Source organism: Phlebotomus papatasi, chromosome 1, assembly GCF_024763615.1.
Source record: "Phlebotomus papatasi isolate M1 chromosome 1, Ppap_2.1, whole genome shotgun sequence".
In the NCBI taxonomy this organism is placed as follows: Eukaryota; Metazoa; Arthropoda; class Insecta; order Diptera; family Psychodidae; genus Phlebotomus; species Phlebotomus papatasi.
In genome coordinates, this window is record NC_077222.1 from 77,385,979 (window position 1) to 77,413,411 (window position 27,433).

Here is a 27,433-nt window from a genome sequence, read left to right on the forward strand (position 1 = left end):
CTCTATGGCAGAGATGAATTAACTCTACGAATATCGATGTAATTATTACTCTTTTTCGATGTAAAATTTCATCTCGACTGAAGTATATGCTTAAGTGTTTTCGTTTTAAGAATATACTTCAGTTAAGAAGATTTTCGTGTGACAAAGTTCATATGGAACATCAACTATAGAAATAATGCCTAACAGTGTTTCATGAAGACATGTGCGTGCGCCATACGTGATATTTCGCTCGGAACGGGAACTTGAGGTCAAGAAAATATTAATAAAGAAAATTATAAAATTAAAAAAAGAAACATAAAATTGCAAAACATTTTCATTTTGGGATTTGAAAGAAGAGTAATTTTGAACCTAAATTTTTTTTTTACTCTTGAAACGAGTTATTTTAACTCTTAAAACGAGTTATTTTCAGTCTTGAAAAGAGTTATTTATACTCTTTTGTCATGTAAATTTTAGGAAGAAAAAATTAAAAAAAAAAACAATTCTTCCGAATATTACACCTAAATAGAAGTAAAATCAACTCTAAATTATAGTTAATCGAAAATCACAATGAAAAAGAGTTAATCCAACATCAATTCGAGTAAGTTTTACTCGATTATTTTTCTGAGTGTGGGAATTCACAATATTTGCGAACAATATTACGAAATATTTTTTTCGGTGTAGTAGAATGGCCAAAAGTTTTCGGCATTAAAAGTATGCAAAACTTCATCCAATAATATAATTTATTCTGAATCATTCAACTGAGAAATATCTCCAGTTTTGTTACTAAATTTAATCGTCTTTATCTGTAGAATTTACAGAATAATGTATACGATTAAGATCAAAATAGAAGTAATTAGGTGTTTAAAGATCTCACATGCAAAGAAAAAGCTATGAATCTTGATAATTTATTAAAATTAAATACAAATTAAACCATTGAACTAATGGTATAATGATCTTCAAAAGCAAGATATAAATCACATTTATCGTTTTACTCTAGACTAAATTCATAAGTATTCATAAAGCTCGTAAAAATTAAAGCTGAAAGATGTAGTTCTCATGTTTACTTAACCACTGCAAAATTTTGCAATTGAAATGGTATAAAAGATTGCAAAACACTGAAAAAATTACCGCGCAATAACGTGTCAAATTTACGCAATGATTTTCTAATGGATATTTTATTTGATTGTTGGCAAACTTACCTTTGGCAGCACGTAGAACTCTGCGTTCGTTCTCCAACTCCTCTCGTGTTGTCTTGAGTCGAACCCCCAGGGCTCCCGTGACCAAACGACGAGCGAGTGCTGCACAAGTCTCCGGACGTGCACGATAGGGTTGCAGAGAATTTGAGCACTTTTTCGCTTTGCTACGGGATTCCGCTGTGGCTTCGGCCAATGGCTTTAGGCAGACAAATGGATGGCTCGTGGCAAGAATTTCAGCCGCTGCAAAATGGGATTTTTCTTTTTAAAATTTTCTCAAATCTTCTCTTAACAAAGTTTGTAGCCTTACCGATCTTTGAACTGCTGAACACAGCCAGTGCATGAGTATCATCCACCCATTTAATCTCAAATCCCGACTCCTTGTACGCCGAAAAGATCATTATTAAGTCTTGTGTTTTAAATTCGACTGGGAAATTGGACACTTCCAGCACATGTGGGAATTCTTCTTCACTGAGAAGATCCTGTTTGCTCTGGTAGAGTCTATAGTCTGTCTTGGGTTGATCAATTTTCACTTTTCCAACTGCTGTGGTCAACTCTTTGAGCAAATTGGGATCCAGGCAATCACCATTGTCATCAAACATTGTGTCCCAATCATCATTTTCCGGATCAATAACTCGTTTCTTTTGACTTTCGCCATCTTCATTGGTTTTTTCCTCATTCTTCTGCTGAGGATCAGAAATCTCCAAGACCGAAGAATTGAACGTTTGCTTGATTATCCTTCGATTGCTCCTGTTGATTTCCTGTTTGGATAATGTTTTCATTCAATTTATCAAACTTAAAAAAAATAAATTTAATCCAGGATTGCCATCCTGAATGCGTGTGTATAACTTTATATTTAGAGAACATAAGGGAAGAGTACCAGCGATCGGCAGTGATCCTCGGATCGTCAGCTTATTACCATATTTTTGCACCAATCTCAAATATTTTTTTTAAAAATTATTAGCTACTTTTTACCATATAACTCTCACAAGAATGCAGTGCATTAGTTCAAATTTAATATACAAAATTATTTTTCCGTGAGGCACCTGATTAAACTTGTGACGATCCGAGGTACAGAGTGCTAAGTTGCAATTAAATATATTTTTTTAAAAGTTATTGTAAAATTTTAAAATTCAAATGCACATTTATAGTTAAATGGATCACAAATAAACCGATTAGCATACACAAAAATATCAAATAATATTTTGAGACTTGAATTTTCAACTGAATATCGAGCATGTCTCTTAACATTCCGATCCGGGGTACTCTTGCCTTATTTCTTGACTGATATTGACAACATGAGATTTTTTTTTTTTTGAATATTTTGAAAACATAACAACTTTGCCCTCCTGGGGTTGTTTCGCTTGCCTCTACATTGGCTAAGAGCCATCAGATATAAATTACAATAACTTAACTCAAAGCATTATAGTTGTATGGATGTCTGCATGGTATGCAGAGTACAATAAGAGATCATTTGGAATCGGACTCAAAATTAGATTTTTTTAAATTTCTTCATGAAAGAGTAAGATCACGAGTACAAGCTACCGAGATGAGGTACCTTCGAACAGTTAATGGAATCACTCATTGAGATCGAGTGTGAAACGTAGCCTTTCGTAGACTCGAGGAGTTTTTTCTTCCTATAATTGAGGAGCTCAGAGCAAAAAAAAAACGCTATTTTAATAGGGAAATGCATACGACTTACGAGTTTTTTTGCTCCGAGCGCCTCAATTAAGCCTAAATAATGCAAAAGGTACTCTACCTCATATTATTACTTTTTTCATGATTGTTTATATTTTTCCTTGGCAAAAATATTCGTCCTGAGTTGTCTTTTTAAGCGAATTTTGACATTTTTCCGAAGTAGGGGAAAGTACTCTCCCTTCGAACGTTAATGCCTTCGAAAAATGTGAATTTACTTTTATTTTTCACAAAAGATTTACACATTTTTATTAAATGTTAGTTAGTTTATCATCAATTCTTGATAATGATGTGATAATTGTATAATGTCTCTAGGAAAAATAAAGAAAATTCACATTATTTGAAAGTATGAACGTTCGAAGGGAGAGTACTTTCCCCTATATAAGATATATAGGGAAAGTACTCTCCCTTCGAACGTTCGTGCTTTCGAATAATGTGAATTTTCTTTAAGTTTTCCTAAGAGATTTAAACATTTCTATTAAATATTAGCTAGCTTATTATCAATTATTGAAAATAATGTGACAATTATGTGGAAATCTCTTAGGAAAAGTAAAAGAAATTCAAATTATTCGAAGGCATGAACGTTTGAAGGGAGAGTACTTTCCCGTACTTCGTATACAGAAAGCGATTTTTTACGAAAACACCCAGTGTGTGGCGGCATCCATAATTCGGCAAACAACTATTTTTACACTTGGAAAAAATCGATCAAAAGTTAATCGAAACGATGAAAAAATCAACCCTTTTTCGTAGTTATATTCACTCTATTTTAGAGTTAATTTTTGTTTATTAAGAGAGTTGTTCAACTCTTTTCAGACCATCTCTTATACTGTATTACTCTAAATTTTACATGAAAATAAGAGTTTGAATTACTTTTTATTCTATTGGGGCCACGCGGATTCACTGTACTCATTTAATTAATACACTGTATTAATTTAATAGATTATGAAACGGCTTTTATAAACAAAACTGGATTGGCTCTCTACTGTTTGCAAGGAGCTATTCCTAAAATCGTCTACACTGAACGACACGGTCTACTAAGAAGAGAGTTTTCCCAATTTTCTACTTGCATATTTATTCATTACGGATAGTCCTATAAGATACTTCTTGACCGTCGTCTTCACCACCCTCAGAGCAGAGATTCTGGTCCTGGAAAAAAACTATCGTATCGAAAGAACGGGAATTTTGCCAAAGCGAGCCTTTGTTGCTTTATGGCATGTTTTCTTGTAGTTTAATTGCGCTATACAATGGATATACAAAAAAAATAGAAGAGAATTGCGAAGAACTGAGCTTACGGAGACACGAAGCGCTAGAGGATGATCCAGCTCCGCAAGATACCGTGGTACTGTACCACTGGTACACCAACGCAAAGTAGCCGTGAGATAAAGTCAACAACTCTCGATAATTTGGGTGACATTTTGCACCATACGCCCGATTGAGTCTAATGTATATACACACTGAGAGAAATCCGAAAAAATTAAAATAACATTCCGGAAATGTTAATTTTACCCTGCATTATTGATCTAAAATCGGTGTAAATATTACCCTTTTTAGGTGTATTAGGGGTTAAAGTTACCCTTTCTCATGTTAATTTTACCCTTAAAAAGGTGTAAAATTAACATTAAAAAATGTTGATATATTTTTACACCTAAAAAGTGTTAAATTTATGTAGGATAGTCAATAGATGGCGCAATCCGCGCGAAAAATCGAGGAGCGACGAGAGAGGAGATTTAGTTTAAGACGAACCGCGACGCGATCAAGACGTAATATAAAATTGGTGAGTGATTAACAAATTATATTTCCCTCCTACCAAAAAACTCTTTATGGGGGCTCTCAACCGGGATAGGAGCGTGAAATATCATTTGTGAAGTTATAAGGATAGCCGTGCCTTAAGACGAAAAGACGATAAAAGTGATTTGTGCGAGACGCGTGCAATCGCTAAAGACGCATAGTCTGAAAAATCGCGAAAAGTAGTGTTTCGGGTCGCGAAAAGTAGTGCTCGATACGCAAAAAGACGTGAAGACGAAAAATCGCGAATTTTCTGTACTCTGAAGACGGTACTTTCATAGTACAAAACGACGAAAAGACGTGCACATTTCCTCTGGAACGTGCAAAAAAGTGAGCCATATTGGATAAGACGAGTCCGCGTGGCTAGAAAAGACGACTTCCGGCATCTTGGTGTTGGAAAAAACGACGAAAGCCGAGTGTGGAAACGACGTGTGGGACAGCGAAATTGTGGAACGAGAATTAGTGTTGCCCAATTCGTGTGTGCCAAAAGTGACGTGAACGACGAAAACAAAGAAGATGGCGACCAACATCAAAACAGTGGAGGATTTGGTCACAATGATGACGAAAACGGGGCTTGTAATTGAGTGCGAGCGAAGAGGACTTCCTCAAGACGGTGATAAATCAACACTTGCCCAGCGCATTGTGGAATTCGACGAAATAAATCCACAAAATGACGATGGTGACGGCCAAGGTGATTCGAACGACGCTCCTCAAGATGTAAACAAAGGAGGAAAATCCAAAAAAGACGCAAATATGGATTCAACGGACGATGAAAGTGATTTTGAAGGTTTCGAAACAGTCGTGGAAAAGAGGAAGAAGACCTCAACACCCAGTACTCGTGTCGATGATGGATATGGAAGGATGTTTAGCCTCAAAGACATCGAAGATTCCATGGAGAAGTTCAGTGCCAGTGATGGACAAGATATCTCAAGGTGGATTAGTGATTTCGAAGACATTTCTGAGACAGTGGGATTGAACGATCTTCAGAAATTGGTGATGTGCAAGAAGGTTCTGACTGGAACAGCACGACGATTTATTTTCACACAAAGTGGATTGTCAACATGGGCTAAATTAAAGCGAGCATTGCTCAAGGAGTTTGCCCTGAAGCTGAGTGCTGCTGATATCCACCGCAAGCTGCAAAATCGCAAGAAGGAAGCTTCTGAGAGTCTACTAGACTACATTTACGAGATGCTACGTATTTCAAAGCTGGAAATGTCGATGAAGTGACAGTGTGTGAATATATTTGTGATGGAATTCCCGGTGATATTTCCAAGAAGACGATGCTGTACGAGGCCACGAGTATTCAGGAGTTAAAGAAAAAGCTGGAAACTTTCGAAAAGCTGCAATTAAAGACGAAAAATGCTGAGAAAAAGACGATCAACGACGAAAAGAAGCCAAGTGTAAAAAAGAGTGCTGACAAATCAGTGAAGTGCTTCAATTGTGGGGAACAAGGACATAAGTCCAGTGACTGTCCTGATAAGGACAAAGGTCTTAAATGTTTTAGATGCAACGGATTCGATCATATCGCCAAAGACTGTAAGAAAAAGGACGAAAAAGTGAAGAAAAATGTCGCTAAAGTGAATATGATCGAAGATATGAAGAAAAAGCTTGACGTGATCCTGATGAAAATCGATGTGCATGAAGTGATTGGTGTCATTGACAGTTTCAGTGATGTGTCCTTGATGAAAGAGTGCCTATGGAACAAAGTGAAAGAGTCTTGTGCGAATTCTGAGCCATCTAATGTGAAATTGCGTGGTTTTGGAGGTGCATATGGCAAAGCCAAGGCTGAAGTGATGCTGAAAGTGACCATTGATGGAGAAGAATTCCAGTTCCTGTGCCACATCGTGAGGAATAATGCTATGGATCCTGAGCTGTTGATAGGAAGGAATTTCCTTAAGAGTGTCGACTACACAATTACCCCAGGATATGTGAGTATCAAGCCAAAGATTTCTAAAGACGATTTCAAAGACGATGAATGTGCTGATGCTCCATCCGGAGATGTGGGTAAAGACGATGTTGTGACAGACGTGTCACATGAAGACGATCCAGTGACGAATTTTATGACGGAAGATGTAGCATCAATCATGAGGATTGAGATGGAGGATGATGTCCTCAATTGCCCGAAGCAATATGCTGACGAGATTCGAGAGATGATTGGGAATTACCATCCCAAGAAGCCGAAAGATGTAAGTACACAAACTGTGATTAATTTGACGGATGACACACCCGTGTACCAGCGCCCAAGACGCCTAGCCCCTCTCGAAAAGACGATTGTTGACAAGCAAGTAGCTGAATGGCTAGATGAAGGGCTCATACGTGAATCCTCAAGCGATTACGCCAGTCCTGTTGTTCTGGCAAAGAAGAAAGACGGGTCCTATAGAGTGTGTATCGATTATCGTGAATTAAACGAGAAAGTCGTGAAGGATCGATTCCCAATGCCGATAATAGAGGATCAGTTGGATAAATTGTCCAAAGCTCGAGTTTATTCCACTCTAGATTTGAAGAATTCATATTTCCATGTCCCAGTAGAAGAAGAGAGTAGGAAATATACTTCTTTCGTGACGCATGATGCCCAGTACGAATTCATGAAGACTCCTTTCGGACTGTGCATAAGTGGGAATAATTTCGGACGTTTTATCAATTCTGTGTTCAGTAATTTGATAAAAGAGGGCGTACTTTTGACGTTTGTTGATGATTTAATCATACCAGCTGATGACGAAAAAGACGGGATGGAAAAATTGAAGCGTGTTTTAGAAGTTGCGGCGGAGAATGGTCTCATATTCAACTGGAAGAAATGTGCATTTCTAAGACGAGAGGTTGAATTTTTGGGATACATTGTCAGTGGGGGCAAGATTCAGCCATCAGAGGCTAAAGTAGAGAAATTACTGAAGTATCCAGTCCCAAAGACAGCAAAGCAGCTTCAGAAATTTTATGGTTTAGCTTCATATTTCCGGAAATTCATCAAAGACTTTGCCGTGCTGTCAAAACCTTTGAGTTCTTTGCTAAAGAAAGACGTTCCGTATGAGTTCAACGACGAGCAGATGACTGCATTTGAGACAATCAAGAGGCTACTCGCTAACTATCCGGTGCTTAAGCTTTTTGATTTAGACGACGAAACAGAAGTTCACACAGACGCCTGCAAAATGGGAATTGCCGCTATTCTTATGCAGAAGAATAAAGACGGAAAGATGCACCCATGTTATTATTATAGCAGGACGACGAATGACGCTGAGCAGAAATATCACTCATATGAGCTTGAATTTCTTGCTGTTGTGGAAGCCGTAAGAAAGTTTAGAGTGTATCTGCTTGGTGTGAAGTTTAAGTTAGTCACAGATTGCTCCGCATTCAAGATGACAATGGCGAAGAAAGAACTTCACACGAGAATTGCTCGATGGGCATTACAACTGTCAGAGTTTGACTATACGATTGAACACCGAAATGCTGAACGGATGGTTCACGTGGATGCTCTATCCAGAGCGACAGTGATGATAGTCAAGAAGACAGATGACGTTACTTCAAAGGTGAAAGCTGCACAAAATCAGGACGAGAAGATAAAGGCTATAAAAACAGCACTTGAAAGTGGCCCGTATCAAGATTTTGTCTGCAGCAATGGAATCCTTTACGTTGAGAAAGACGATAAGAAGCGACTTGTCATTCCAAGTTCAATGGAGATGGAGATTGTGAATGGAATGCATGCAAGGGGACACTTTGGGGTGAAGAAAACCAAAGAGCTGATCGAAGATGAATTTTATGTCCCGAGTGTTGACGATAAGATACGACGTTGCATTGAAAATTGCATTCAGTGTATTTTGGCTGAGCGGAAGAGCGGGAAACGAGAAGGAGAATTACATCCCATAGCCAAAGGAGAAGTGCCGTTAGATACGCTGCACCTGCACATTGATCATCTAGGACCAATGCCATCGACGAGGAAATGCTACAATTACATTCTGACGGTAGTAGACGCATTTTCAAAATTTGTGTGGATATTCCCTGTGAAATCTACAACAACAGACGAGACGCTAAAGAAGTTAAACGTGATTTCTGAGGTATTTGGTGATCCGAGACGTATTATAGCCGATAGAGGGACGGCATTCACCTCAACACAATTCAAGAAATATTGCGAAGATAGAAGGATTGAGTTGCACCATATTGCTACAGGCGTTCCCCGTGGTAATGGGCAGGTTGAGAGGATGCATAGGATCATTATTCCTACCCTGAAGTTGTCAATCGACAAACCAGACGAATGGTTCAAATATGTTGGAAGAGTTCAGCAATATATTAATTCATCCTATCAGAGATGTATCCAGACTACGCCGTTCGAAGTGATGACCGGTGTTAAGATGAAGCACCCAGAGGACCGGAGAATTGTTGAAATTCTCGAAGAAGAGCAGCGAGTTCAATTCGGACAGCAACGAGATGAGTTAAGAAAGCAAGCACGACTAGGAATTGAAAAGGTGCAGACTGAGAACCGAAAGACGTACAATCTCAGGAGTAAGCCGGCACGAGAGTACAATTCTGGTGATCTTGTAGCTCTCAAGAAAACACAGTTCGAGACTGGCTCAAAAGTGAAGCCGAAGTTCATTGGGCCATATGAGATTACCGAGGTCCTGCCGAGAGACCGGTATAAGCTGAAGAAGACAGGTCATTTCGATGGACCAGAAGCGACGTATGGATCAGCGGATCTACTAAAGAAGTGGCCAGGCGGTACATCCGGGGCGGATGTAGTATCAGGAAAGGCCGTGTAGGATAGTCAATAGATGGCGCAATCCGCGCGAAAAATCGAGGAGCGACGAGAGAGGAGATTTAGTTTAAGACGAACCGCGACGCGATCAAGACGTAATATAAAATTGGTGAGTGATTAACAAATTATATTTCCCTCCTACCAAAAAACTCTTTATTTATGAGAAAAAAAAGTTAATCGCACCCAGGTTTTTTCTCAGTGAATTAATTGGTTCAAATTTCTAATAAAAACTGTTAAGATTCTGTTAGAATATTTCACAAGCAATCTCATGATCCAAAAAAAGAATGAAAAAAATAATTTATAGTAGTGTCCCCCTTTCCACAATTAACCCTATATAAGTTTTATTACTGATAAAAAAAAAATACTTTGTGAATTGTTTTTTTTATTCACCGAACCTCATGTTTCGAGACAAATAGTCATTCTTTTTCCTTATTTTTAAAAGTGAGATGAAGTAGCGATCAAACTATTAGATTTGTAAAGGTTTTTTAACCTTTACACAACTTATGCGATATTTATTGCGGTATCTTTTATGCTATTTAGGGTGTATTTCTTAAATATTTTATTTTTTTTTGTTAAATAAGTATATAAAATTTTATGTTGTGGGAAATACTGATAAAAATCGATATCATTAATATTTTATGACTATACAGATTTCACTCTGCTGCTACAAAAATAATTTATAGATAATATCACAATGAGTTTTAGTTTCTATTTTTTCACTAGTTATTGAGAAAAAAAATATTGCTAAGAATATTTATCAAAAAAAAATAAAGAAGCGGTTTCTTAATAACTATTTTAACTAGCTAAAATTATAATTAAGGGATGTTATAGAAATTTTTCACCTTACCTGGGAAGCTCTTCGAAATTCTCGTTCTTCCTTGTCTTCCTTGGTCTCCACAACACTTCCATTAACCAAATCATCTTCAATTCTCAGACTTTTCTTTCCACCTTGACTCTTATCACCACTTTTATCCATCACCACTTTACTCTTTCTACTCATATTGACTTCGTTGTTTTCAGTGATTGTCGTATTTTCTTGCTTAGCATCTGTCTCGGAAATTATTTCATCAGACACACAATTCACTATCACTTCTTCTTTTTGGGTTTTTGGTACCGAATCACAGTCTGTTGCAGTTGGGTTATTTATCTCTTCTTCATCATTTACACATCTTTCACCATCGCACAGATAATTGTCCTCGTGATCACTTTTATCACTTTGCTCCTTTGATGCTGGAGAACATGTGTTGTTTGTGGGATTGCTGCAGCCCACTTGCTGTATTGCATCACAGTTCTCTTTGCTGATATTGCTGATGGTTGTTTCTGTTGGTGATTGTGGCGAAATCACAGATTTATTACACGATTGTTGTGACAGTTGCTTTGATGATGGCGAAACATTCGTCAATGGTGGTTCTGATATTGTTGCTGGTTGATTTGCACATGAAGATGTTGATGGTGGTGTTGTTTGACTTCGTCGGGCTCGTGGAATGTAAACAGCACGATCTGGACGTCTTTCTCTCTGCCTTGGTGTTGCTATTGTTGACCTAAAAGTGTTTTTGTTTAGAAAGAAAAAAAAAACACATTCATAAAAATTCTCATGGTAAAAAAATTAATAATTGCTATTCATATCGTCGCTTGAATCAGCAATTGCCGAAACTTTATCGCCCCCCTTAATTGAGTTACGATAATATCAGATCCAAGCGACAGACGTTTCATTGCGTTAAGTAAACACAAATATATTGTCAACAACTAAATTAATTAAAAACCTTAGATTTCAATCGATTTTTAAAAATTTTCACCAACTCTTTAATATGAATAAAAAATTATAATTTAATTAGAATGATTACAAGCAAATGCATGAAATATTTTATTAACTCTTTTCACAAGGAAGGAAACTGCTTGTAATATTTTTTTGTAACAATGCAAATTAATTTGAATACAAAATAACAATTTCTTCTAAAGAATAATTATGCTTAAGCTTTTTAGTAACGCCTCTCACCAAAAACCTATTGAAATTACTTTACAAAAAACCTCAAGCATAAACTTGCGCATTAACAGATGTTTATTCAATAATCACATTCCTAAAGTTGAATCGAAGATTAAGTGCTTAAAAATTATTTTGAGATCACTGTTTCAAGTTTTTGTTTTAAAATTCTCAACATAAAATTCACTTTGAGCGTAGCTTCTCGGCTCTTCTAGATATTTATTTTGACCAATTCCACTATTGACGGAGTGAAGTACCAAAAGATTGGTCTTAATGTTGCAATATAAAAACGAAAAAAAAGTAGACGGCCTTGTAGAACTTTTCATTTTGGAATTACAGATGAATGGCTGTAGAGAACAGTAGGGGAAAGTACTCTCCTTTCGAACGTTTATGCCTTCGAATAATGTGAATTTCTTTCGTTTTTCGTAAGAGATTTACACTAAATTATCACGGAATTATCAACAATTGATGATAAGCCAACTAATATTTCATAGAAATGTGTAAATATGTTAGGAAAACTGAAAGAAAAATCAAATTATTCGAAGGCATGAACGTTCGAAGGGAGAGTATACTTTCCCTTATATAATAATCCCCTGATTTTCACTTTTTATCTTTTTTTTCGACTTTACCCAAAAAGGGTCGAGTTTTGGTAGAATTTTGGAAATCTGAAGTTTCGAATTAGCTGAGATTCTTTACAATTTCAGCTTTTGTAATCACAGGTGAAATGCGACCTCATCAGATCGGGCCCAAATTTTGGATGTACATGTACACGTTTTGACACGAATAGATCGCGAATATCATATGCACCAAAAATCGATTTTCGTGGGTGTCCCGTCCGTCCGTCCGTCGTATAACCACTTCTGGAGAGAGAACGGAAAGAGATATCGACAAGCGGTTTTCGGCAAAGGTTAAATGTCGATGGGCGGCTAGAAGTAGGTGATGTCAGATCCACCCCCCACCCCCTTCTTCCGCCATTTTGAAACCCCCAAATTTTGTTTTCTCAATAATTCAGCCCCTATGGCATGGATCGATAGTATGTTATAGCTGGGCCGAAGAGCTTTCGATCGATACCAAACTTAACCCCCTTCGACTCCCCTGACCCGAGCTATGGGGGGTCAAAAATTCAATTTTCAAATGGCCATATCTCCGCTTCTGATTATCGGATTTGGAAAAATTTCGGTGTTTTGGAAAGCTCTCGTTGAGTACTACAGCCTCATGACACCCCAATTTCATCCGATTTAATCGAAAGTCCGATTAATCGAAATATCGATTTTCGATTAATCGATCTCGAATATTTCGAAAACTAGACAATGCTTTTTCTTTAAATTTTAATATGTTGTAGCTGAGGTCCAGGCCTTTCCAACGGTGGCTCGCACTCCTCTCTCGATGTTCCCTGACCCGAGCTATAACCAAAAATGTCTTGACCGGACTGCATTTTTAGTGTTTCTGAAGCGATTTCGATGAAATTTTAATATATATTGTATCTGAGATCGAGACCTTTCTAACGATGGGTCCCATCCGTTTTTACACCAACCTACTTTACCCCGACCCTTACCATATCAGTAAAGAATCGCGTCGAGCCAATTTTATCCATTTCGGGGGCCGAGAACCGGTTGCTCGACGCGATTCTTTACCCCCAAAATTCAACTCACAATCGAATTTTCACGCATTCCGAGTTGCAATTGCAAGCACCCCAATTCTTCATCAAGCATATTTTTTTAGGAAATTGTTGTTTAGGATTGAATATTAAGGGCAAATGATTCATTAGATTTTGAAAAATCAATAAAATTGCTTGTTATTAAGATTTTTGAGACCTTCGGGAACTGGGCTAAACCTCCAGTCTGAAACCGGCAATAGCTCTGGAGACCGTGAATGTCTAGTCTAGACTGTGAATCAGAAACTATTTCAAAACCCGTCCGCTATCCACGATGATTTATTTCCCAAAAAGTTACGTTTAAAATAACAGGTTCATCGTAAACCTCTTTCAAAAAAAGAATCATATTACTCGATTCTCCGAAAGGTTCAAAACGAACTTTTACGGTTAATAAACAACCCCGAATAATTCATTATTAATCTTTCGGAAGATCAAAAATGTGACTCGCTTTTTGAAATGGTTTACTGCGAGTGTTAAATTCTTTATTTATTTGAATTTAATTATGAATTCACTAATCTTGCAAATTTAGCAAGATTTTTTACGGCGTTATCACACTTGCACATTAAAATTTTAATGTGATTCACATTAATTGTCGCTTGTGAGCGTCCAAATACGTTATTTGTGTCTTTGAGTCACTTAATATTTGGGGTTTTTCTATTTATTGATAAAGAAGTAGACTTGGCCTGCAAAAATAAGTTTAAATTTACCTAAAGCATAAATATTTTTCACATTAAAAAATTAAAGAGAAAATCGCATTAAGTTTTCGCATTAATGCTATAAATCAATTTATGTCAAATTTTGCGGGCCAAGTCTACCTTTTTATCAACAAATAGATTAAATTTTGAATATAAAATGATTCAAATACACAAATTACACATTTGGACTCTCACCAGCGACAATTAATGTGAATCATATTAAAATTTTAATGTGCAAGTGTGATAACACAGTTAGAATATTCAAACCTATTAATGCTATGTTTAATTTTTACCAGAATCTAACTCTAAAGCTCAAGCATACTCCGATGTTTTATCCACTTCATCATTTCTTCTGTCTCTTTTTTCTCACAATAAAACCTTAAACACTTATATGTTATTATGTACTCCAACATTAAAGAAACAAGGCTATGCTATTTAACAAATCCATTGTTTGTTTTCTAAATAATCTTTGTTATGGTATTTTCAAAAAGTTATTTGAAGTTATTGAAGTCTGAGAACTCTGTTTATAAGTTAACATTCCAAGGTTTATTTTCAACTGGAATTTGTCAATGTTTAAAAGTTATTGAATTGGTTTTCTGCGAAAATAAAACGTCTTGTTCGTTCCAAATGCACTTCCATCTCAAGCTCGTAAAATAAAGAACGTTAATTTTCAACATCGATAGTCAGATGTTTTGCTTACATATTTCAGTTTTTTGCAGAACCAAATAACATTGTTCGTTTGAAGGAGTGAACATTAAGTTTTAATGACTCCCCCATTAATTATATGAAGTGTGAATATTGAATAATGCAAATGTACTGCAAGAAATAAAAACGTATTCTTTTGGAGTTATGAAATAATAATAATTAAGCAATAATCTTGATGAATACGTGTGTGCAGATATCTTGAGCTCTTCAGCATCATCATCAAACTCACAAGTTACTTTTTCTTTGAGGCACAACAAATCACTTGAGCAGCAAAAAAAAACTTGAGAATTTTTGCATTTGTTTCTCACACTTTTAAGCAAAATAAAATCCATCACTTAATTTTTTTTGCACTAACCTGTTTTGATTAACAATTGCACTTGTGTCTGGATTCTTGGTGTGAGATTGATCACTTTTCTGTGGCACTTGATTTCCTGTGCTACCTCTGTCACCCGCAGTAGCACCTTTGCTATGGCCACTGACGCGTCTGGCTGCAACTATAGACTCCTCTGGAGTGTTTTTGTCTCCGCATTCCTCCTCGCTGGGGGTCTGCTGCAGCATGGCTTTCCTGAGCGGTGGGGGTCGATACAATTCCACTCCGCCACCTCCTCCTCCTCCTCCACCACTAACATTTCCCCCATTGCTCGTGCTCGTGGAACTCGTGGTTGTTCTTGTACGTTGCAATGGTGGCACATTTGATCGATTTGCTGTTCGTTTTCGATACGCAAAATGAGACATACAAACACCAAGTACGTTAATGGGTGCAAAGAGGATACATTAATATTCCAAGCCATAATTCCCCAGGTGTTACGATTTATTCATCTTCGTATTGCACACATTGAACCCTATAATATGCTTCCAAAATAATTACATAATTATGTGACTTTATTTTTTTCTCTCTCTATAAAACCTCCATTTAAACCCCACCTTTATTAACCTTATTCTGTAATGTCTTTAGCGCTACTTGACTTTGCAACATGAAAATAAGTCGTACAATTTACAGAAAAAATTATGCAATAATTGTGACCTAATGGGAGATTGCACCTTAAAATCTCAAGCCTAAATGATCAATGTAATTTATTGAAATGAGCCAAAGACCTCAAGGTTTTTCCCCAAAAAAAATTCAATGCCTTCAGACAGTTTTTCCTAATAACAAAAGTAAATATGAAAAGTACAAATTGTTTATCGTCTGTTTCACCATTCCTGTATTATCTATTTGTATGTTTATATACAACAATAAAAAAGTGAAAATTTGAATAATTCATCAGGAAAATCGTGAGTGATGCAAATCATTCACTCTTTTGCCCATACACATAATTTGTGCCTTCGTTTCGCGTCTGAAAACGCAATCTTACCCGGACAAGACCTAAGGTTCATTGATTTTTTTTTCAAAGAGGCAATTTACTCAAACAGCACTGCATCGTGAATACACTAAACAACATAATAATCAAGTCATTTCAAGCTAAATAATGGTGCTATTTCAATAAAAATGAAGGGGGGAAATCTTTCGTCTAAATATATTTTTTTAGTACATGACTGTTCTCATGTGCTTCTGCGTTATCGACTATACTCTGTGTTAGTTGCTGAAACGACTATTACTCGAGTCCTCGTCGTGTTTCAAAGCGACCAAACAGTCATGACAAGAAGCAACACAGAGAAAGATCGATAATGCAGAAATACTTGAGAACAGTCATGTACTAAAAAAAATGTTCGGGGAAAGATTTCTGTTGTTACGGTACTATAATAATAATAATATTGGTGGCACAACGTTCCATAGAGGAACTTAGGCTTTCTCGCAAGGGGAGTTTGGAGCATCCATTATTATTTTTTCTTATACGAAATGAGATTGTCAGTCCCATGACACGTGGAATCAAGTGAAGTGAAGCTTACTGGATGCAATTCGGACACATTTAAAGCCAGAAAAATTCCTGGTGACCTAAAGGGGATTCGAACTCGGGACACTTGCATCATAGAGCGAGTACTCTACCACTTGATCCGTTGAGTACCTATGTTCTGTAGCACTTTACTGTTCTTATGTGTTTCTGCATTATTTACTTTTCTTTATGTTGGGTTTCCGTTTCGACTGCTTTACCCAGTCCTTGCCATATTTTAAAAGCATGAAACAGTCGAGACAGGAGCCAACAGAAAAATGTCAATTATGCCTAAGCGCTTGAGAACAGTTATGTACTAAAAAAATGTCCATTTTTCATTGGAATAGCACCATTATTCTAATAAAAAAATGATCAAGTTTTTTAACACTTCACTGTTCTCAAGTGCTTGTACATAATCGACTTTTCTTTGTATTGGCTCCTGTCTCGACCATCACTGAGTCGACTTATTGCGGCCCCCGAAGGTTCCAAGTCGCTATTTCTTACCGTTTAGTCTCTAGGCGTGGTAACGGCCGGAGATACAGACGCACAAACAGAATGAATTGGAATAGTGGTGCTATTGCATCATTTGCACTTTACTGTTTTTAAGTCAAGTGCTTCTACATAATTGACTTTTGTGTTGGTTCCTGTCACGACAGTCATGCCTATTTATGGTGGTTTTAGAACATGACGAGGACTGATGAAAATAACCAAAACTAGAACCATCACAAAGAAAAGTCGATAATGCAGAAGCTCTTGGGAACAGTTATGTACTAAAAAAAAAACTTGTTATTTTTCATTGAAATAGCACCATTACTTTTCTCATTTTTCAATGGTATAGTAACACCATAAATAAATTGAATATTTAGAAGATCGCAATGTCATGAATGTAGAGGGAGCTGAGGCTACTTTGAGCTGTGGGGTTACATTGAAATACGATTTTTTTTGCATATTTCTGAACGAAACTGAGCTTAACCATAATTTAATTTAGATAGACAAAACAATATTAGATCTAAATCAAATTATGGTAAGGTCCAGCTTCCTTTAGAAATATATGAAAATTTTGTATTTCAATGTAGCCCCACTGCTCAAAGTAGTCCCACCTCACAAAATACGCTAGACACAAAAATATGCTAAATTTAAATTTTCTATGATTAACCCATTACAACGGTGTACTAGAAATGCTAATGATAGAATGTTCCTTTACTGGATTTGCTTAGTGTATCTAGTGTAAGTATTATTTAAGAAAGCAATATGTTATTCAGAATTCAAATCTGGAAAGAGAATGAAGGAAAATATTATCAAAATCTGCGCGATGTCAAACTTTTATAGCATAACTTCGTGTACAGGACTTTGCCTGACTTGCCACGAAGTTATAAGCATGCAACAAAATGTATTTCTATAATTTTGTTAGGCTAGTTTTCCAGGTCATTGAAGAAAATAATTCTCTTTACAACAAAAAATTCGGATATAAATTGCGCAGAAACAAATAATCCAAAACAATCTAATTTTCGTAAGTTGTTTAATGCGATAGATATGAATGGGTAAATTCTACACAGAAAAAAATAGTTCGTAAGATTGTTCGTAAATGTTTGAGAATTCCTACTGGAATATACTAAATGTTCGTAAAACGTATAACCTACAAAAAATTCGTAAAGTTTGTACTTTTTCACAAATATTGTTCGCAATTTGTGCCCTTCATGAGCATTTGTTCGTACATTTTTGTTTCTCTGACAAAATTTTACGAACAAATGACAAAATTTTACAAACATTTACGAACAAATGTTCCGTAAAAAAAACAAAAAATGCTGATCAAGTGATTATTGTTTCTGAAAAGTACAAACTTTTGCGAATTTTTTGAGTTATACGATTTACGAGAATAGCATAATTCCCCGGTAAAGAATGCACCAATATTTACAGGCAATTTTACAAAATATTTTTTTTCTGCGTGTATTTTCATTCCTTCTATCAGGAAATTTGAGATATCGAATTGTTTTGGTAACATCGTTTTTAGGGACATTTACGATATTTTGTTTATCAATTGTAGTTTTAAAATTTTATCGTTTTTTTTTTTGTAATTTATATGGTAATTCATTGGTAGCCAATCACTCAGCGAATTAAACAAATTTCGAATTTTTTGTAACAAAAATTGTAGAATAACGTGCTTTGCAGATTTATATTAAAATATCTTAGATTGTACTACAATGACACAATCGTTGATTCGTGTGTAAAATTCATTTTGTGAATTTTAAATTCAAAATAAATATTTATTTTCGAGACATTTTTTTTTAATATTCAAATATTCTCGTATAAAAAAGCCATAAGATTGTGCAATGACTTTTATTTTCAAAATTCATTATGAATCATGCAAATAAAAGCCTCGTGTTCGTAAATGTTTCAGTCAGTGTAATTTCATATGCCAATGTGATATCATGGAAGTTAGGGACTAGACCTCTCTTTTAAAGCTAAAGAGTTCACTTTCAATTAATGAGAGCAGCAAGTATGAAGAAAAAAAGCTATCGCATGTAATCAACATATCAGTTAATATTTTTGTTAGCGGCATTCGGAAATCGTTACGCTTCTCCATTAAAAGCCATCATGTGGAAAACTCGTGTGTGGATTTCCGCGTAAAATGTATTGTACATTTCACTTCTCTTTCTTACCACTTCTTGCACCTTTTTCACTCTTTCTTTCCAATCAATGGCGAATATTAGCAATTAAAGTCGCACTACGAAAAAGGTGAAAACACTCTCAATTGTTGTTTCTTTTTAAGCTTCTTTTGTGTGTATTTTTTTTTAATATTATTATTAAAACAAGAAGAAAGATGTCGAGTTTCCAATTGACGATTTGTTATTTGTCACGCAAATCATTATGCTAAATTTAATTATTACTCATCATATCAATTATGATGTTGGTGCTAAAAAGTGCAATGCGTTGATTTATGTAATTATATCTTTGTCATGCAATTGTTTCTTGTGCTTTTGTTTAGTTTTAGGAGTAAAATAAAAGCCTTTCTAATTTAACTTCGTGGTGGAACAATTAAACATTTTGCTATTCTCACAAATTTTATATGAAAAGGTAAAAAAAATAATTGGGAAAACGTGTTTTTAAATCCCATCTCTTCCAGGGAAGTAATAGGAGAAAGCTTTCAGGCTTCGCAAACACTCTCGCTTCGAACACTTCATAGTCTTCTTATATTACTTGCATGAATCTGACCTAATTTTTTTCAGGAAATTTGTGACTTCAGACTATCTTTAAAGCTATTATTGCCTTTAAAGCTATTAAGGGAATATGGGAAAAAATATGAAGTGTTCGAAGCCAGAGACAAAATTTTAAATTTTTAAATCATTTTTTCCTTTAATTTTTAAAGATACTGCACTCACGCAACTTTATTTTTTATACAACCAGAAAGGTTGTATACCTTTATTAAATAAGCCACGCCCCCTAAAAATTTTATGTATAAGAAACATTAAGCTGCCTGTTCTGGCAACTGACACCAGAGGCGCTGTAGTCTCATATATGTTAAATAACATGGAAAAATCGAAATTTTTTAGCAAATTTAATCAAAGATATCTTGAAAACTAAAACTAAAAAATAATACCAATGATCCTTTAATTCACGGATTACTATATTCCTGGGTAGTAGGTAGACATTCTTGTCTCCCATAGTAGTGCAAACAAAGTGAATAAAAGCACAAATAAAGTCGAGTTATGGATGAATGTTCTATGATTATCTAAAAAATGATAATTTTTAGAAAAAACGTTTAGAATTTTTAGAATTAGACGTTAATAAAACTTAAGATAATGGCAATAAGACTGATTTTTAACGAGTAGGTTATTCTTTCGCACTTAAAATTTGATTCAACTAAATTCAATTTGGCCTGATGTTTAAAAGAAGAAGAAGAGTCCGAAAGAATAGGATAGATATATGCAAAACGTTTGAGAAAGAAAGAGGTGTGAATTTCGATTGCATGAAATTTTTCTGATCTAAAAGGTGTACTAGAGCCGTAATGATTCTGGCACACCTTTTAGACTAGGAAAATTTCAAAAAACTAAAATTTACGTGCCTTCCTTTCTCAATAATCTTGCATGATCTATTTCATTCTTTCGCATAATCTTCTTCGTTTATATCACCCCAAATTTAATTTAGTTCCATCTAATTTGAAGTGCGACAGCATGAGATAGACTTATTCAAAATGTTTGAGAAAAAAAGATGTGAATTTTGATTTCATGAAATTTTTCTGATCTAAAAGGTGTAACGTAGGCATAAGCAACTAATTTCAAAATATGAACATTCTATCTCAAGTATTTCTATATTGACTGAATGGGTTATCAAGCGTATTGCACATGACTATCCTACTCCTTGTGTTTCCAGTGCAACTTTCAGGTTAGGAAAATTTCATAAAATTAAAAGTCAGATCCCTTTCTTTCTCAAACGAAATGCATATGTCTAACTAATTCTTTTGAACTTAAAATTGGATCGAATTAAATTGAATATGTTGCGATGTTCAAAAGAACGGTGCAGTGTGATAGACATAATCGTTACTTGGATCAACAAGTGATCTACCTAAATTTTCTTAATGTCTGAATTGAATATATTGCAAACGACAATTTGACCCTATTCTGTCCGTGTAATTATTTTTTCCAAAAAAAATTAAATATTATGTATATCGTAATTTGGATGAAGGATGAACACCAAATTTTCACTTGTTGTATAGTCGACTTGGAATAGTACAAAATGGTTCTGTCGAAATGCAAAAAGCAAATGTTATACACGGTAAAAACTTTTGGACACTCACTGGACCAAAATATTGAAACAAGTTTTCCTTGGAACAAATTTTTTTGGAATCAATTTGTATCTTGAGAAGATATTTGTTAGCTTCAAAAAGTTTTCTTTATAGTTTTGTTACGAAATATAGTTACTATTTTGTTAGAGTTTTCTTTTGGAACCGTTTTGCTACGGTGGAATGTCTATAAATTTGAGTTGATTTCGTTTTATACAAATTTATTCCTAAAAATTGGAATAGAATTTGTTGCACTCGGCTATTTTGTTCTCACTGTCAGGAACAAATTGGTACATTTTTTTTAATAACAATATTATTCCTACATCTGTAATATATTTGTTCCAAAAATTTTCGGTGTTCGTAGACGAGGTAATTTTTGGAACGAAATCGTTACTCATATGGGGAATCTTTTTGTTCCCATTGTTGGGAACAAATTCGTGTAAAAGATTTCGTCTTACAGTTAAGACTTATACTTCAGTCGAGATGGATTTCGGTGGCGAAAGTTCATAAGGAACATCAAATAAGAATCAACTTAAGTGTTTTATACAGACGCGTGCATAACGAAATAATTGCGTGTGCTGGCAGCAGGAGGGCAAGGGAATCTCGAATTAAAAAAGTAAAACTATGTAGCACGAAAACTGATATAGATTTGGCGTACTACTCGCCTCAGTGACGGGTGACTGAGTGTGAGAGGAGGGATACGATTTTATACTAGACGAGCTATTTATTGGAACAACTTTGTTACTAATATTGGGTATCTTTTTGTTTCTCCTAGAAGGTACAAATTTATTCCAAAAAATTTCGTTGTCCGTAGACAAGACACGTTTTAAAACAAATTCGTTACTAATATTGATTATCTCTTTGAGTCTCGGAAAATGAACAAAATTGTGCCAAAAATTGTGGTGTCCGTGGACGAGCTAGTTTTTGGAACAAATAGGGTAAAGTGATATAATTTGGAATTAGTGTTACAAGTTGGACAATTCGCCGGTACAAGTTGGACATGGCTTTTTTCTTGATAAATACAGTACAAAATTTGTTTTTAAGCACAAGGAACCAAAATATAAAACTAAAGCATTAAAAATATACAAATAAAAATGAAGTACTAAATTTATCAAGACAAAAAGCCCTGTACAAATTGTACCATGGTCCAACTTGTACCACTTTACCCTATGTGGCGAATTTTTTTACCGTGTAGTTGCTGATCAAACTGACGGTATGCAAAATGTATGAGAAAATAATGGTTTTTTTTATCTTATAAATTTTTCCTGATCCAAAAGATTTAGAGGCATTACTGACCTAAAATCATTTTTTTTACTATTCATTTGTTATCTGTCAAACTATTGCAGATGCATATACGATAGACTGTTTTTGCTCGCAGCAACTCATATAACTTTATTGTCGTTCATAACTCATTCAATTAGGTATTCAGTAAAGGCAAAATAGGTAAAAGTTAATAGGTTTAAGTTAACATTCCATATAGAAAACATTTGTATCTGCATAACAAAAAAAAACTCTAAAAAGTTCACCATGTTTTGTCTTACTTTACCCACTTCTTGTTGCATATAATAGTGTTGTATAAAAAAAAAATTGCCATTTCGTAATACACGTCTTCTGTGTCATGACTTGGTTAACTGGGATAAGTGAAAGTGAAACTCACGATATCATATGATGTTAAACCTAATTTTGTCTTTTGAGAATAAATTGCTCTTTTCTTTACTGCACGAATTCTCAACAACGAGAAGGCAATCAAGTTGAATTTATTCTTGTTTGCAATAATTTTACTTGTTTCTTGTGTGCTTTTCAAATACGAAGATATCACCCCAAAAATAATTTCTTTAAGTGTTTTTCTTTTGCTACTAGGGTAAGTGTACCAAATTTCGCCATAGTTGCATGCATGCGAGCGCTAAAGTCTTATGTTTGAAATGTAATATTTTTAATACAAATTGAATTTATTTGTTACTTTTTTATAAGGAGTGTTCCTTGGAACCTTGTAGGCAGTCTATCGTCTTTATTTTCTCTAAATTCACTCTTAATACATTCTAAAATGCATAAAAATGTGGACATTACATTTGTGGCCTATTTCGGCCACCTTCATTTTCACAGTTCCTTCCCCTCTGGAATTCTTCTTATGTTTTTTTTAGACAATTTTGTTCGTCGAAACGACATTTTTTGTTATTTTTTTCATTGTATTATTTCTAGAGTATGCAAAAACTAAAAATTCAACAAAATTCGAGGAACAAAAAATGTGGCCGAAATTACAAGCTGGCCGGAATTTGGCACACTTACCCTATAAATGATAAAAAAAATATATATTCAATTGTATAAAACTCACATTCAACTCCCATTCTCCACGATTTCGTATCACTTTTCGGCTTCTTTTTCCGGAATGCGTCCCAGTCGTGATTTCGAGCGTTCAGTGTGTCTTTTTCCAATCTTTGCAGCAGGAACATTTTAACACAGAGAGACAAAAAAAAAACAATAAAAAGCGGACCCCGTAAATATGACTTAATGAAATTGAAAGTTGAAAATTCACTCAACCATTTGAGGTGTGAGAGATGAAAGAATTTTGTTGTGTCTGCCATAAGGTATTCACATATACATAAAAATTGTCTTTAAGGCATATTTTTAACTATAATGAACTGTAATTTTGTGTCACAACTCACTTGCTCTTGTTGCCTGAAACACTTTCACAATTTAAATTGGATTGTGACTCCAGCAGAGATTCTCTATTGATTAATTGACTCTTGGAGCAGACAACAGTGCGTCTCTCGTGACCTTGACCTATTGAGAAAGTGGCAATATTGTAAAGTGTCGCCAATTCTTCGCATGTTTTGTGTATCAGGAAGCGTCGAAAGTTGTTCACCGGTGGGAAGATCAACACTCTGGAGGGATAGTCACATACACCAACAACGAAAAAAAAAATGAAACAGAAAGTCACAATCTCGTTTTGCAATTAAAAGATAGTTAAATTTATTAAACAAGTGCGTAATTAATGATTTAGAGTGAGGAAAGACAAAAAATGAAGGAAAGGCCTCTCAGGTATTTTTGGCGCTTCTCGATGATCAAATTAATTTAATTCACGTCATGACGCTCTCTCTCTATCTCTTTTTCTACATACAATAAAATGCAAAGGCGCACCCGCAAAATTTTGTTGCTAATTGAACACACATTGCAGGGATGTGTGAAATAGGAGAGGAATGCTATTTATGTCGACAATGAATTTTATTTTTAAAAAATTCTCGTGTGATAAGATGAATTTTTTTTGTGAAAAAGTGAGTGTGAGAAAAATGAAGGAAAATTGTCTTGGTGATTGAATTCCCAAACACAACACCATCGCACACACAAACATTTTTTATAGTCAAGGAAATATTATCAAAATATTTGATGATATTGAAAATATGCAGAAAGGCCATTATCAACCTTAATTTGTTCCACAGAAGAATATATATTCACTAATCACAAAGCACTTAATAGAGATATTAATGTTATATAGAAAAAGACTTTCAATGAGTGGACAAATTGTTCTAAAATAAACTGTTTCTTCTTATCTCAATCACTTTGAAACGCAAAGATCTATTTTTGAAGACATCATATTCAAACGACAATGACCGAGATTTTGCACTAAGATAGTTCTTAGTTATTTTATCATTTTATTTTAGTCATATCATTCATTAGAAAGTATACTAATAATACGCATTGAAAAACAAAATTATCTAATCCTGAAGAAGTCATAAATAACAAGCTTTGTACGTAACTTTTTTTTAAGTAAAAGTCTTCAAATTCTTTTCTTCCCATTTAATACGCTTTTCAAAGCAAATGAGATGCGAAGTTTAACGAGAAATTTTTAGCACAAATTTTGATATTTTTATTAACCCATTCGCTTCATGCCCAGCGCACAATAACTATTGTTTTCTAAACATGTTTCCGAAACTTTCTGTGAGACTGAACGAGATGACTAGCTCTAGTTTTCATTCACTCTCATTGAAACGTCAAAAATATGTTTACAAAACAAAAGATATTGTGCGCTGAGCATTATGCACAACGCACAATAACTTTTGTTTTGTAAACATGTTTTTGACATTTCAGTGAGAGTGAATGAAACATTGTTCTAGTCATCTCGCTCTCTTTCACAGGAAATTAAAAAAAAAATGTTTACAAAACAGAAGTTTACATGTAAGAACTGGGTCCTTTTGTAAGACTGTTCCCTGCCGCACTGAGAGAAATCCGAAAAAGTTAAAATAACATTCCGAAAATGTTAATTTTACCCTGAAGTATTGATCCAAAAGCGGTGTAAATATTACCTTTTTTAGGTGTATTAGGGGTTAAAAGTTACGCTTTTTCAAGTTAATTTTAACCTTAAAAAGGAGTAAAATTAACATTAAAAAATTTTGATATATTTTTACACCTAAAGTGTTAAAGTTCTGAGGAAAAAAAGTTAATCGCAACGCTCTTTTTTTCTCGCTGTGGTTATATACAGTGCCCGCTTCGTAATCCGGATGATTGGGAGACAATTTGACAGATGTCCGCTTCGTAATCCGGATGGATTTTTTGAATTTGTTCAACGTCTTGAAAATATAATACAAGGTTTTTTTCCGAGAATTAGAATAAAAGTTTTAAAGAAGTTTAAAAGGACAAAATTAGAGAATTCTATGCTATTATACTTCATTTATTGAACAAAAACTTCACAGGATAATTCATTCTCATTGCTGAACACACATGCATACATAACCTCAAAATGATTTTAAAGGTAACCGTCGATAACTCGTCCGGATTACGGCGATCCGGATTAGAGAGCGGGCACTGTATTATAATTTTTTTCGTATAAAAGGATAGTAAATATTATCAATATCTAAAAAATTCATATTTCCTATTAAATTAAATATTATAAACTCATGAGGTCGGATTACTTACAGGAGACCTCAGAGTTCTTGTAACTCTGAGTCATTGCAATTCGATTGTCAGTTGAATTTTGGGGGAAAGAATCTCGTCGAGCAAATTGTGCTCGATAGTCGAAATTGATAAAATTTGTTTGACGCTAGCCCCCAAAATTCGACTCCAAATCGATTTTTTACTCATTCTGAGTTGCAAGCACTCAGAGGTCACCTATAAAGAATGTCAGTTACCTACCATAAGCTTTTCTTTCTAGATATTATTACTGATCATTTTCTGTTTTAAATACTTCGCGAAGTTCTCGAACTCGTGACCTAGATGCTATCTCAAAAGTATTCTACTCTTTACCGGTTTTCTACCGATGTGAACCAATACATAAATCACTCAAAAAATTCTCCAAAATAGTTTTAATTTTTTTAAAAATGAAAACGGTAGACAAAATCAGTAAAAGGTCTTATAAATATGTAACCTTAGGAAATCCAACAGAGTCTGATTCGGTGTATTTTTTGCTTATATGTACGATAGGGACAAAAATAGCCTAAAAATTTAAGTAATTTTTCTGACAATACCAATAAATAATAATTTTTACTCTAATGAAAAATGTTGTGTTTCTGTATTATAATTTCTTTTTCCAAAACGCTTTTGCATAAAAAAGATTGAAAGCATAAAAAATATTTAAAATCATTTTTCAATATGAGAATTTAAAAATTCGTAATTTTTTAGCTTAAAAATTTACTATACAGCAAATAGCTGGAAACTGGCAAAAAATATTCTAGATTCCTTCAACCTTCTACTTTGCAATTACGTACAAACATAAGGAAAAAATAACTTTAGGTAGTCAGGAAGAATTATTTTCTTTATGGGACACCGGTGTTCCAATCGTCCTTAAAGGGTTAAGAGTAATATAATTGATTTTCAGATAAAAGTTAATTATCGGTTATTAGTTTACTAATTCTCTGTAAGGTTCAGAGTATATTGATATTGAAGAGGAAGGGGGTGACTCGATGACAGCCAAAATCCCGAAAAGGCTAAAATCCCGAAAACCTCTTCTTTTGCAATTGTATCACTGCTGTTGATGCTGTTGATTAGCTATATTCTTGTCGTCCGTAACGGGTTAAGAAAATGTTTGGGCCGGCAAGTTGTTTATTTTGTGTACCAATCAGTTGTATTTTGTAAACATTAGTATAATTTGTTTCAACCGTTTCAACGATATGAACAATAATATAAGTAAATTTATTTATAATTAAGTCACTTGTCACATAAATCTTAAAAGCAAGTTTGCAAAACCATAACAATTCTGTTTGTGAAATTATTTCACTTTTCATGATTATTTAAGTAAAGGATAATAATTTGACTGCCAAAGTGCAGAAACGTGGAAATTTTAAGGGGTAAAAAAATTGAGGAATTATAATGATGTCACGTGTTTCACCATCTATCCGTCCGTTTGTTACCATGACTAGAGTCCAA

The 27,433-nt window shown here is 34.7% G+C and overlaps 2 protein-coding genes across 3 annotated transcripts in view; both read right to left on the reverse strand.

Annotated features, from left to right (window-relative positions):
- Window positions 1–27,433, reverse strand: part of LOC129804262 (B-cell receptor-associated protein 31) — a 417,963-nt gene that overhangs the window by 50,946 nt on the left and 339,584 nt on the right. The window lies entirely within an intron of this gene.
- Window positions 1–27,433, reverse strand: part of LOC129804172 (coiled-coil domain-containing protein R3HCC1L) — a 33,262-nt gene that overhangs the window by 2,279 nt on the left and 3,550 nt on the right. For both annotated transcript variants that reach the window (XM_055851260.1, XM_055851253.1), the window contains exons 2-7: window positions 23,740–23,958; window positions 23,409–23,509; window positions 14,784–15,132; window positions 10,241–10,934; window positions 1,483–1,933; window positions 1,179–1,415 (exon numbers count right to left, since the gene is read on the reverse strand). In XM_055851260.1, coding sequence (XP_055707235.1) covers window positions 1,179–1,415; window positions 1,483–1,933; window positions 10,241–10,934; window positions 14,784–15,132; window positions 23,409–23,509; window positions 23,740–23,958 — 2,051 coding nt within the window. The remainder of the gene's footprint in view (window positions 1–1,178; window positions 1,416–1,482; window positions 1,934–10,240; window positions 10,935–14,783; window positions 15,133–23,408; window positions 23,510–23,739; window positions 23,959–27,433) is intronic.